The 13566-nt window shown below is 43.2% G+C and overlaps 1 protein-coding gene across 1 annotated transcript in view; it reads right to left on the reverse strand.

The window, feature by feature from the left end:
- Positions 1-13566, reverse strand: part of PRDM16 (PR/SET domain 16) — a 646704-nt gene that overhangs the window by 56114 nt on the left and 577024 nt on the right. Inside the window, 2 exon segments of the mRNA XM_078145746.1 lie at positions 879-1077; positions 13099-13201. Coding sequence (XP_078001872.1) covers positions 879-1077; positions 13099-13201 — 302 coding nt within the window.

Here is a 13566-nt window from a genome sequence, read left to right on the forward strand (position 1 = left end):
CATATATATATATACGTACACATATATACATACATACATATACACACACACACACATATTTCAATAACTATCTCACTATAATCAGTTTTCTTTGTAATCTTCTGTGCTTAATTTTATGCATTTAAAAACATGATTAGGAGAAGGGGTCCAAAGGCTTTATTAGTCTTTCTGTCCAATGGGTCCATGACACTCCAAAAGGTGAAGGAGCTCTCTACTAATCTCTCTTGTTTGTTTGTGGCATGAAAGATTGCTTTTTGAGACAGATTTTGAGACAGAGGATCTCAGTGTGATTCCTGCAACTGGGAGACCTTGGTCAATACATTTTTTTGTTTGTTTGTTTGTTTGTTTTTTGGTTTTAGGCAATTGGGGTTAAGTGACTTGCCCAGGGTCACACAGCTAGTAAGTGTCAAGTGGTCTGAGGCTGGATTTGAACTCAGGTCCTCCTGACTTCAGGGCCGGCACTTTATCCACTGTGCCACCTAGCTGCCCCGGTCAATCCATTTTTGTATCGACCATAGTTATCTGCATGTTGTCTCCCCATTAGACTGTGAGGACTTTGAAAGCAAAGACTTTTTTTGGTATTTCTTTGTGTCCTCAGGATCTATGTGTCCAGCACATAGCAGGTGCTTCATAAATAGTACTCAATTTTGACACGTGGATTTTGGTTTTCTCCTCTGTACAATGAGCACATTGGAGTTGAAGATCTCCCGGGGTGCCTCCAGCTCTCACTCTCTGATTCCCCGGGCCCAGCTCCCAGGAAGGGATACCGTGAAGTTGGCGCAGTTGGCCAAGAGTGGGAAGGCCCAGTTGGGGATGGGGAAACCTGAGGGAGGGCTTTCTACACTTCCTCCCCTTTGGGGCCAGCAGAGAGATGGTACCTGTACTTATTGGGAAACATCCTCTCGCAGTCTTTGCACTCGTGAATCTGCCCATCGCTGACCCCCTCCTGTTTGATCTCCTCATTCAGGGTCTCATAGAGGGTATTGACAGAGTTGCAGGTATATTTCTTATGCCGCCGGAGATCCAGCTTCGACTGGAAGAGCTCATCACATTCCTCACAACGGAACGTGCGATCCTCTGCAAGAAAAAGCACAGCATGCTGGGAACACTCACTGATTCGGACGATCAATTAATCCATCGATTGAACAAGTATTAAATGCCTACTCTGTTCCAGGCCTGGGGACACCCGTACAAAGAATGAAACAATCCCTACTTGGAGTGAGCCTCCATTCTAATAGGGTGGACAAGTACTCCCTATTATGTATATGTATGAAAATACATACAACATAAATAAGAAACCGATGTACAAATATATGTGTATATACATTCCTGCATGTATGTACATGCATACATGTATATATACACACCATCTGTTCACATATACATGTATACTGTGTGTCTATACAAATATATATTTATATATGTATTATATACCAAAGATGATAGAGATATAGTTATAGATATGGATATGGATATAGATATAGACACAGATATAGACATTGACATAGATATAGATGTAGATACAGTAGCTACATGGCTCCTGAAGTCAGGAAGTCAAGAAGATCTGAGATCAAATCTAGCCTCAGATACTTATTAGCTCTATGACCCTGGGCAAGTTACTCAACCCCTGTCTGCCTCAGTTTCCTCATTTATAAAATGAGGATAATGATAGCACCTATCTCCCAGTGTTGTTGTGAAGATCAAATGAGATAATATTTGTAATGAGTGCTGAGCATAATAGTGCCTGGTATACAGTAGGTGCTATATTGTTGTTGAGTTGTTCAATTGTATCTGACTGATCGTGACCTCTGTGGACCAATTGTCCATGGGGGTTTTCTTGGCAAAGATAACTGGAGTGGTTTGCCAAATGTTAGATATTATATCTGTATCTATATTTATCCACATCCTCTCTTTTGTTCTCTCTTCCCTCCTCTCTCTCTTTCTTCCCTCCTCTTCTTTCTCCTCTTTCTTGTTCTTTTCTCTCTCTCTCTCTCTGTCTCTCATCCTCTCTCTGTCTCTGTCTCTCTCCTATAGTTCATTTTCCAAGGAGGGAATGAGTTCCTTCAATGGGTTCTGATAAAACAGAAGCCTCCTGAGGGCAGGGCCTCTCTATGCTCTTTCTCTTTCTCTTCCCAGTGCCTGCTGACCTTTATTAAATGTTTGTTGATATATTGACTTGGGCTGCTGAGCGTGATTGAAAAAGACCAGCCCCAGAGTCAGGATCACTGGATTTAAGCCCCAGCTCCAAGCATCGTGGTGTGATGCTTAGCTGTGCTCTCCCTAAATCTCAGTTTTGTCCTCTCTAAAAAGAAAGGAATTGGAACAGTAGAACAGAAGGCCTCTGAGGCAATGCTTCTTTCTTTGTCTTTGGGGCCCCAACACTGGCACTTTTGTGTGTAGGGGGTAGGAAGGAGGGAGCTAACTTTGCAATTTGATCGGTGAGGAAACTTCATTTACCAGGGCAGATACCTGCTACTTGTTCTGTAATTTATAGTCTTAGAGAACTGCCGGTGCCCAGAGAAGTTAATCAGCTCGCCCAGCGTCACCCAGCCAACAGGTGACCAAGGCAGGATCTGAGCTGAAGTGTTCTTAGATCTGAGGCCAGCTGTCTATGCATGACACCATTCTGCCTAACACACAGTGGGTGTGTAATAAATGCACTATAGATACCGAATCTCAGGGCTGGAAAGGAGCTCAGTGGCTATTGAATTCAGCCCACACCTGACCAATAAATCCCTTTACTATATCCTATAAGCCTTCCAGTGGGGGGAGGGGGACCCAATGCACCCTTAGGTAGTCTTTTGATGACCCTACTGTACTCTCTATTGGTCTAATCTAGAGGGGCCATCACCGGTTGTCTTGGCTTTTGTCCGGCCGCTGGACTCTGATGATTCTAGAGCAGAGAGCGAAGCTGACCACTTGGAGCAGCTGTGCCTCCCTCAAATCCAAGTCATAGGCAAGTCAAAACATCACTCCTCTGATGTTATTGGTGCTCTTCGAGAGTCAAGGAAGGACAATTACCATCTAGGGTCTGGGCAATGCCGCCTCATGAAAAGGGCACAGAAGCCAGAGCACCTGGTCTCTGTCTTCTCACCATCTCATCTGTCAGATGTGTGTGTGTGTGAGAGACCTCATCTGTCAAGTGAGTGGTCTGGCCTCAGTGACCTCGGAGGGCCCCTCTAGCTCCAAATCTCAGCTCCCATGGCCCTCTCCATACCCCAAGGATGCTTGTGGTTTGTGCTGTTCCCCAGATGAGATCCTTTCAAACTCAGCCTCCCCTTCGGCAGGCAGGCAGCCCAGCAGCCCGAGAGGGAAGCCTGATAAGTGTGAAAGGAAGTCTCCTTCATTGCTTTTCAAACACAGGCTGAAAGATGTCTGGGGCTTTTCAGCTCTCCCTCCCTCCTGCCTCCAACAGCAGCAAACCCATGGCCAGGGAACACGGAGAGAAAAACCAAGCCAAGCACTTTGTTTGGGAATTAAAAAAAAAAAAAAAGAAAAAACCCAACCGATCTAATGCATATAATAAATTATTGTCACCAAGGTCAAACAAATTAAAAAGGGGGCAGCTATTATTACATTTACAAGGCAGCATCCTGAGCCCCATGCCAAACCAAACAATCGGCAGAGAGCTGTAAATTTTCCAGCAGAGTGACTTCTGCCAGGGGGCCTGGGCCCATCCATAGCGCCTCCAGCCCAGCAGCCTGGCCGGCGGGCTACTCTAGAAAGAGAGGCCTTCCTTCCATTGAACTTGAGTTCTGGCTCCCTCCCAGCCCGAGACCCCCCTGTCCCACACCCCTGCTCTGGAAATCCATTCTTCAGTTCCACTTTCTTATAGCCCCAGCTGCTGGGAAACAAAGACTGGGACCTGGGGTTCTTTACTCTGGGGGAGGGGACAGATTTCTGTTTTGAAGCTTTTTGTTTGTGCTGATACATCCTAGGCATTGTCTTGGAGGCTGGCAATGAGCATTTGGGGATGGGGTGGGGAAAAGGGACTCAGGCAGGGCTGGATCCTGGAGAATAAAAAGAATGGATATTTATAGTGACCTGAAGATTTGCAAAGGACTCTCTAGATACTATCTCTTTGGAGCCTGAAGTGACCCTCTGAAGTAGGCACCAAAGGTATGTATTAGCTATGTGACCATGGGCAAGTCTCCATGGGCTTCATCTGTGCCTCAGTTTCCTCACCTGCCAAATAATGATAGCTAACATTTATATTGTACATTTATACGAACGAGCTTTATAACTCTGGGCAAGTCACTAAACCCTGTTTGCCTCAGTTACCTCATCTGTCAAATGAGCTGGAGAAGGAAATGGCAAACCACTCCAATATCTTTGCCAAGAAAACCCCAAACGGGGTCACAAAGAGTCAGACACAAGTGAAATGAGTGAACAACAACAAAAATATTAATATACCACTTCAGGGATTGCAAGGTTCTTTATATATAGTATCTCATTTGGTTTTTACGACAATCCTGTCAAATATTCCCACTTTACAGATGGGGAAGTGGAGGATCAAAGAGGTTAATGGACTTGTCCAGAGTAAATGTCCGAGGTAGCATTGACTCATAGGTGTTACTAACATGAAGTCTAGTGTTTTGTCCACTGTGGAAACCTGCTAGTGATAATAATTGCTCCAATGTCATAGGGTTGCTTTAAGGTTCTAAAAGTAAAAATAATAATAATAACTTGTATTTAGATAACACTTTAAGGTTTTCAAAGTGCTTTGCATATAATATCTCATTGGATCCTCACAACAACCTTGGGAGGTATGTGCTATTATTATCCCTATTTTACAGAGGAGGAAAAGTGAGACTCAGAGGGTTAAGTGACTTGCCCAGGGTCACACAGCTAGCAAGTGCCTGAGGTGGGATTAGGACCTATGTCTTCCTAACTGCAAGTCCATTTCCCTATCCACTATGCCTCTTATCTGGGGATAATGAGAGACCTTATCTCACAGCTCTGTTTTAAGACTCATATTATCAGAGAATCATAAATTTAGAGCTTGAAGGGACCTTAGTGGTCATCTAGGTCAACCCCTGCATTTCATAGGTAAGGATACTGAGGCACAGAAGGCTGAATTCAATGAATCCATTTGTCAACAAGCAGCCTGCTGTGCCCCTGGCACTGTGCTAAGCACTGAAAATTCAAAGGCAGATTAGAAATAATCAGAATTCTTTGGAGGAAGAGAATATATACCTATATAAGTACGCACAACATGGGAGATAGAGATTTTGTTGTTTTCTTGGGGGCAGGGGAAATATTAACTTTTAGGAGGCTTCAAGAAAGGCTTCAAATAGAGAGTTGGAGCTTTAGCTGAACTATTAAGTGAACTGGGGAGGATTCCAGACCCTGGAGCAGCCTGTGTGAAGACAGAGAGGCAGCAGATGGGAAGGTCATGTGTGAGGAAAAATGAGAAAGTTGAGCCAGTTTGTGAAGGGCTTTCCCTGCCAGAGAAGTTCACATTTGATCCTGGAGATAGTAGGGAACCATAGGAGTTTGCTGAGCAAGAGTGTGACCACCATCAGAGCTGTGCTTGAGTGATCTGCCAGGGGTGCATAGAAAGTCCATGCAGAGCCAGGGTTGGGCCCCAGACCCTCTGGTTCCAAATCCCGCTCTCTGGCCCTGTACCCCAAAGTGCTTTCCAAACTGTACTTTTGCTACAAGTCTAAGCACTCCCATTTTACTGAGGGGGCACTCAGGCTCAGAAAAGTGAAGGACTCATCTAGAATGACTGGCAGAGTTGGGAAGCAGCCTCTGGTCCACCTTGATTCAAAGTTGAGGGTGAGGGGACTTTCTTTGTCCCCTTTTCCTTTCATCCTCCTGACTTTTGAGATCGAATAACCCTTATTTTTTGGGGGGTGCATAACATTGGCTTTTGTGCTTTAGACTAAATGACTTCTAATGCCCCCTTTTCAGCAAATTCTATGCCTCAATGTCTAGGACTGAAATGCCCACCCAATGAAGGCTAGACCATCGAAGGAGTGACTCCCTAATCAAAGTCTACTAAAAGGGCAAACATTCTCACGGGACTCTGTGCTCTTCTCCACAACATGTGGGTTTAGCTTTCTGCTTTGCGTTTGTTCCGGAGCAGAGACATAGCTGGAACAAAGTGATTTAGGCTGTATTCCAAGATACTAAAATCGGGAGATTATGGACAGCTCTGTCCTGCTTCAGCATGGTATAGTGGAAAGCCCATCAGTCAGTCATCAAGCGTTCATTAAGAGCTTCTAATTTGGAGTTACAAAGAAAAGCACAAATTCAGTCCCTGACTTCAAGGAGTGTACATTCTAATTGGAGAGGGGAGACAAGAGTAAATAAATAGGTAGTGCCAAGCTACATACAGAATGGGTGGAAGATAATCTCAGAAGGGAAGGCATCCAGGGAGTCTACCTGTTGTAGAAGGTAGGCTTTCAGCTGATTCTCAAAGGAAGTCAGGGAAATGAAGGGGCACAGGTGAGGAGCGAGAGCTTTCTAGGCATGGAGATGGCCAATGCAAAGATCGGGAGATGGGTGTGAGGGACTGCAAGAAGACCAGTGAGGCTGGATGCTAGAATGTATGTATGTTTGGGGGAGGGGAGAGTGGGAAGGAAGGAAAGGGCTATGTTGCAGAGGCCTTTAGATGTCAAACAAAGGGGTTTATATTTAATCTGGAGGGCCTGAGCTCACTGAGATGGCATGGTTAGACCATCCCTCACTTTGAGCAAGAAGATCTTAATAACACCCCCCTCCCAGGGTTATTGTGAGGATCAAATGGGATGATAACTGTAAAGCACTTAGCATGTACTGGGTGCTATGCATATGTCAGCTATTATTATCTTTATTAAAACAACACTGGAAGCTGAGTGGAGGATGGATTGAAGTGAGTAGAAACCTGGGTGTCCAGTTAGGAGGCTATTGTAATAGTTCAGGTAAGAATGATGAGGACTGAGACTAGGGTTATGGCTACGTGAGTGGAGAGAAGGGGATGGATACAAGATGTTTGGTGATGAACTTGACTTGACTTAACTTGACTTGATTTGACTTGTCCTTGGAGTCAGGAAGACCTGAGTTCAAATTCTGCCTCAGACACTTAATAGTTAATGACCCTGGGCAAATCACTTTTTCTGTGCCTCAGTTTCTTCATCTATATAAAGAGGGTGCCTTTCAGGTCCCTTCCACCTATGTAAGTGGAAACAATTGAATTTAGCACTTAGTTATCATGAAATCCAGCAAGGCACAAAGGGACCAGATGGCTTGGTTCGGCTCCCAGCAGCTGCCTCATGGCGTCTTGGGGTCTCTATCCCCCTCCCACTCCCATGAGGCAGGAGCCAAGGTTTTCCTTCACTCTCGAGCTTGCATCTTGAGGACCAAAGTCTCTCCTTCTCCATCCTCTATTTTAATTTGTCCAGTGAGGTTAGCCAAATACAACTCTGGTCTGGGGAGACAGAACCAAGGGAGTTGGGTAACAAAGAGGGTATTCTGCCTTATAGAAACTCTACATTTGGATCCCTCTTATGCAGAACTGAATGGACCTTTGAGATTCTTCACCCAGTTCTGATTTGTGTGCCCCACCTCCATCTCTTTAGAATGCAGGTATGAGTCCTTGGGGAGGTGACATAATGTTGGAAAAAGAGCTAGATTTGGACTCTGAAAAATCTAGGTCCATGTTCTAGCCCTACTCCCTGCTACCTGTGGATGGTTTCCCCCTCCGTAAAATGAAAGTGCAGGGTTGGACCAAATACTCCCTAAAGTCTCTCCCATCTGTCTCTCTGATTCAACACTCCTGAAGAATAGTCATTTCAGAAGATACAACAGTGACAACTTTGTTGAAGTACAAAATTGTTGGAAAAGCAGTGTGGTACAATGGAGAGTACACAGATATGGGCTCTGCACCTGCCTTTCTGGGTGACCTTGGACATTTCATTTTTATTTCTTAAGTACCTTATTTTCTCTAAGTATCTTAGTTTCTGTGTATTTGTAATGAAGATTTTGAATTAGGTTACCTCTACTGCCCCTTCTAGTCCTATAGTTATGACCTATGAAAAAATGTATCAACAGTCTTCAGGAATTATCAAAAACCATGGAGCAGATAGGGAGTTTGTGCTTTTTCTCATAAAGCATATTAAAGAAAGTTTTCTTTTACTCAGCAATAATGTCTGTCATACAGATATGTTTCATTTTAGCCAAACTGGATGGGGAAAAGAAATGTGATAGATTGTGTTTGTTTGTGTGACAAATATAATTCACCCTGAGATTTCTGAAGACATCCAACTCTCTTCATGTCATTTAAAATATGATTAAAAATTCAATTTGCATGCTTTTAGGGGGAACTCTTTTTTGTAAAGTGAGGTTTTCATAAATTAAAAATAAAATAAAAGAATAGAATTGTGGCCCATAGATTATGGCATGATTGGTTTAGGGCTGGATTTAGAGTTGGATAGGACCTTACAGGTCATTTAATCCAACTCCCTCATTTTTCAGAAAGGGAAACTGAGGCCCAGAGAAGAAAAGCACCTTCCCAAAAGTCATACAAGTTAGTAACTAGCCCAGGAAAAACTTTAATACAGACCCTCCCCTTCTAACTTTAGATTTAATTTTTTTTTAAAATTTAAATTACAGTGTGGGTCTTAGGATCATTGATGGAGTACTTTGGACCTTAGAGGTCATCTAGTCCAATCTCCTTCTTTTAAAGAAAAGGAAACAGATTTGCTCCAAGTCACTCGTCAGCAGAGGTGAGATTTTAATCCAGGTCCCCAGATTACAAGTTTAGTACATTTCCCTTCATTGTACCAGGCTGCCTGTCTATGACGAATATGATTCCTTCATAGCCACGTTTTAGGAAGTTCATTTTCACACAGCCCAGTTGCTCCTTTGGGGCTTTTGGGGGGAAAAGAGAGAGAAATGTAACCAAGCAGGCAGGAGAGAGTTATTGACCAGCTCACTGTCATCATCCCACCCCCTTGGGCTCCCTAACTGTCTCACTGACTGCTTCCTGGGCAGCTTGGTCAGAGGCTATCGTCCCTGTGGGCTATGTGAAGATGCTTAGCTTTTGAGATCATCTCACGAGTTTATTCCAGCATCCTGGGCTGGAATCTTTCTGAGATGAGACATTCATATTTATTCTTCCTCTCTGCCTCTCTCTGTCTCTTTCCCTCTCTCTCCACCTCCCCCACCCCAACCAGGGTCTAGTGTAAGTTATAAATTCCAGTCATTTACCATCATTTTTACCCCACAGTTTCTGCATAAAATAAAATATGACAGCTGTGGACAAACAAGATGGAACCGATGAATAAGGACAAGGGAACCAACCAGAGGTCCTCGTGGGCTGCACCCACCCAAGTCAAAGGACTCAGTTTGTTTCTGATTCTTCCTGACTCAGTTTGAGAGCATCTGGAGCAAAATGAAATTGGTGACAGGGATGGACTTGATGAACATTTTCTGCCTCACCCCCACCCCCAAGTCCATTGGGTGCTCTCACCCCAGAACTGGGCTGCTCTATGCAGAGCTCCAAGGGATGCTATTGGCCATCTCATCCAAATTCGAAGCGTAAGAAGACCCTATGCGGAAAGTACACTGGGGCTTTCCTTCTCTGGCCTTTTCCTTTGCCATTCCCTCCTTGAGTTAATCTGAACAATATACAAATACAGAGGAGAGAAGGGACAAGAGGATGTGAACATGAAAAAAAATCTAGATGGCATGGGATTCTCACAATCCTGGGTTAGTATTTACTCTAAAGAGTTAAACACTATTCTGAATGAAACCTTTAACTCATATTTGGGAAGGAAAAGAATGTCCATGATCCAATATTTCATATAATAAATATATTTTGAGGGGCTAGAACTTTTTCCCATTGACTTTTTTCTTTAAATTTTTACATCATTTAGGAATTGCAGGCTGAAGATGAGAGAGAGCTAGATTTCTATCTATTGATTTTCCTGGTAGAATGTAAGCTCTATGAAGGCAGGGACTGTTTCATCTTTGTTTTTGTATTCCTAGCATCCAACACTGTGCTGGCATGTAACATAACCTTAATAAATGCTTGTTGATCGATTTATTAGATTTAAAGTCAGAAAACTTGTGTTCTTATCTTGGCTCTGTTCCTGACTTCTCTGGGCATCAGTTTCTTCTCCACTCACAAATGAGGGAGGTGGATTCTAAGGTTTCTTTCAGCACTGAAGTCTAAGATTCAGTCTTTCCCTGCATTTGTTTACCCCTTCCTACTGTTTGCAGGAGCATAAAAGCCAATGAGACATGATGTGGAGAGCGAGCTGACCTCATGGTCAGAAAGATGTGCCTGTTTTGTGACCCTGAACAAGAGGGATCCCTCTAAGATGAGTGAGAGAGAGAGAGAGAGAGAGAGAGAGAGAGAGAGAGAGAGAGAGAGAGAGAGAGAGAGAGAGAGAGAGAAAGGAAGAACCTTGCTCGTCAGGAACTTCACCCAAGATGCCCCAAGCCCAAAGGCAGATAGTCTTCCTCCCTTCAAAGCATATTTCAAAGAAGCCCGTGGCCCACAATTTTCTTTCGACAAGGTCCCCAAATTCCCTGTTGCATCTGGGCTATGCCTTGGGGAGAGGGAGTTTGCGTAGAGCTATAGGGAAACACACACACACACACACACACACACACGCACATATATACCCCACACCATACCACACCATACCACATCACACCACACCAGCTCCACTGATTGCAGTCAGCACGCCTTGTCTTGTTTGTCAGATCTGCGGGGCTTACACTCCTCTATCTAAAGTTCCATCAGCAACTCTCATGACAAAGCAGGAATGTAACAGAAAAATAAATCAGGGCCTAATGGCTTTCAGAGAAGCCAAGGGGAACTCAATTATGTGGCATCTACATGCTAATCTGGCAGACTTGAGTCTCAAAGGCTCTCAAGAGCCCTACTCCAAATTCCTGCAGTGATAAGGGGCGGCTGTATGTGTGTAACTGGGGTTTGGAGAAAAAGATTTTTATGATAATTATCTTTGTATGGAACATTTTTGCATTTTCTTTCTTGTGCAATTCAGAGTTTAACTGGGGGGGGCAAGGCTGGGGAGGGCAGAGGAACATTAGGCAAAGTGGGGGGAGAAAGAGTATTAAAAAGTCAAATATTTGATGTTGGGCTATTATATTTCAAAAGCAATTAGCCCTCAAATGTTGGAAAATTTATTAGGAGAATGTAGCTACAGGTTATTTAATGCTGAAGGTGGAGGGGACCAGGGGTTGGGGTGGGCTTTTTTCCCCCTGGCACCTTTTGCAAAAATGAACATTCAATACACAAATGAAACTCCATTGTCAGGCCCTGCTGCCCCGAAAGTTAAGTAGATTTATCTTTTCCAGTCTGCCTTTCCCTCCCCCCGCGCTATCAAAGACCTATTCAGTTTTTAACACTTATTTTAAGGAAAATGAGAGCTTCCCCATGCTGCACAAGGTCCTAGAAATTTATTTTTTCTCTCCCCCACTGCCTAATTAATACCAAACCCCAGCAAAGAGCACAGATAGGATCAGAATCGAAACACTGCCCCTCTGCTGTATTTTTTTTTGTTTGACAAGGGCATAGGGCACTTAGCAATGGGGAATGAAGGAAATTTCCCGAAAGCTGTGGGTGGCTGCCCCATAATCCTGCTGGCATTCAGGAGAGGGGGGAGCTTGGGCAAAGAGAGAAAGTGAGGTTCCCCTGCCTGGTCCCCATGGCCTCCTTAAGATTCTGACAATGGGCTTCCTGTCTGTCAGGATCCCAATGCCCTTGAACATGGAACTGTAATGTTCCTTAGAGGATTATGAAGTTCAGTATATTAATTATTAATACATTATAAATTTGGTGGGTTTTGGGGAAAAAAGGATAAATAAAACCTCCCTCCTTCCTTCTCTAGTCCAAGTTAGATGGGGTGGGGGGGCAGAGGGGATGAAGCCTAAGATTTCATCATGGAGATGCTATATTCCAGCTTGCTTTTGAGGTCTTGCTCAGTAGGGAAAAGTCAGCTGGGTTATTAACCCTGGAGACAGGGGCTTGGTCTGGTTTGCACTACAAGATTTAATTACTGAAATCACAGAATCTACAAGCTGGATAGGACCTCAGTGGCCATGTGTTCCAACGGCCAGAAATCCCTTCTAAAACATTCTCAATAAATTCATTGACCCTCTAGACTCAGAATTATCCAGTTCACTTTTCTATTGTTGGTTAAAAATGGGAGTATTGGTGTATTGGTTTAAAATACCCAAAAGGCTAATTGGCTTTTTTTAATGTGAAGAGAAAAAAAAAAGATATTCTGTCAAAAAGATGGTTTAAACGTTTGACTTTTCTTTGTTGTCTTCTGAAACCTGATATAGTCTTGGTCAGATGACAGGTGAACCAGAAAGGGAAATTCCCATTTCAGAAGCAAAGGGAAACAAATTCTGAAAATGGTGAGGATGAAAAACATAGTATTAAAAGAACCAAGGGGAAAGACTAGAAAACCATAGAACATTCCTATCAGATGATTTTTATTATTATCACCAATATCACAGTATCTATAGTCACTGTTCTTGCTCTCAAATTTTAGGATTTTTTTTCCCTCCAATGCTTTTAGCTTAAGAGTATTCTTTCCTTTTTGGATTTCCCCTGCCACCATTTTGCTTAGGATGGGATGATTTGGCAGAAGTCTATATATGTTATAATAGTACAATCTTTTCCCTTTTAGGATGGTGAAAGTTGACTGTGTGACTCAAAGCCCACTAAGAGGAAATATTTGAAAGCCAAGAAATTTCATTGTATGATTTCTTAAAAATAGTGAGGGAAAAAAGCAGAAAAAATGGGGCTCCAGGCATGGAACAATATCTTGGTCAACGCAACCATACCTCCCCTCTCTCATTTTTAAGTTTGTCTTTAAATGCATCCATAAGGAAGAAGACCTTGAATTGCTTCTTTCTAAATGCCAATGAAAGAATGGTTAATCTTGCCAGCAAATATGAACCATGGGAAAGCCAAAGAATCTAGGATGGATTCATCCAGAATGCAGTTCCTTTGGTTAACTAGCAGCCCTGAATAGTCCATGGTACCAGGGATACAGGATGTTGTCTGGCTATTCCCCAGCGAGTGAAAGTGGGCACAGGCGAACAGATTCAGGGTGGGTGAGGACTTACCTTCCAGATTGGGTGGCATAGTCCCAAGTGAATAAGCCCCCTCCTTCATGTACAACAGCAGCTCTTCTCCAGGCTCAATGTTCTTAATGACTTTATAATAAATCTAGGATGGAGAAAGCAGAGACACATATAAAGTAGCTTTTCTTTGGTGAAAACCACTTATTACATATTTAAGCTCCTATGCCATTTCCTGCTGCCTCTCAAACCACCCCCCCCAAGTTAATCAAGGAGGCTGGTTTGTTGACCACTTGATTGGATTTCTAATTGCTGCTGAGAGGTCTTAGTCTGGGACTTGTAGAATACGTTAGATTTCAAGGAACTCACAAATCACATTATGACTTGGACCTTAGAACAAATAAGGAACTCACATGTGTATGTATACACACTAGTTATTTTAATTTTCTCCCATTTCCAGATATTTTTCTAAAGGGAATTAAAAATGAAACAGATGCAAGAGAAAATACCAAG

Source organism: Phascolarctos cinereus, unplaced genomic scaffold (genome assembly GCF_003287225.1).
Source record: "Phascolarctos cinereus isolate Bilbo 61053 unplaced genomic scaffold, phaCin_HiC Scaffold_726;HRSCAF=1367, whole genome shotgun sequence".
In the NCBI taxonomy this organism is placed as follows: Eukaryota; Metazoa; Chordata; class Mammalia; order Diprotodontia; family Phascolarctidae; genus Phascolarctos; species Phascolarctos cinereus.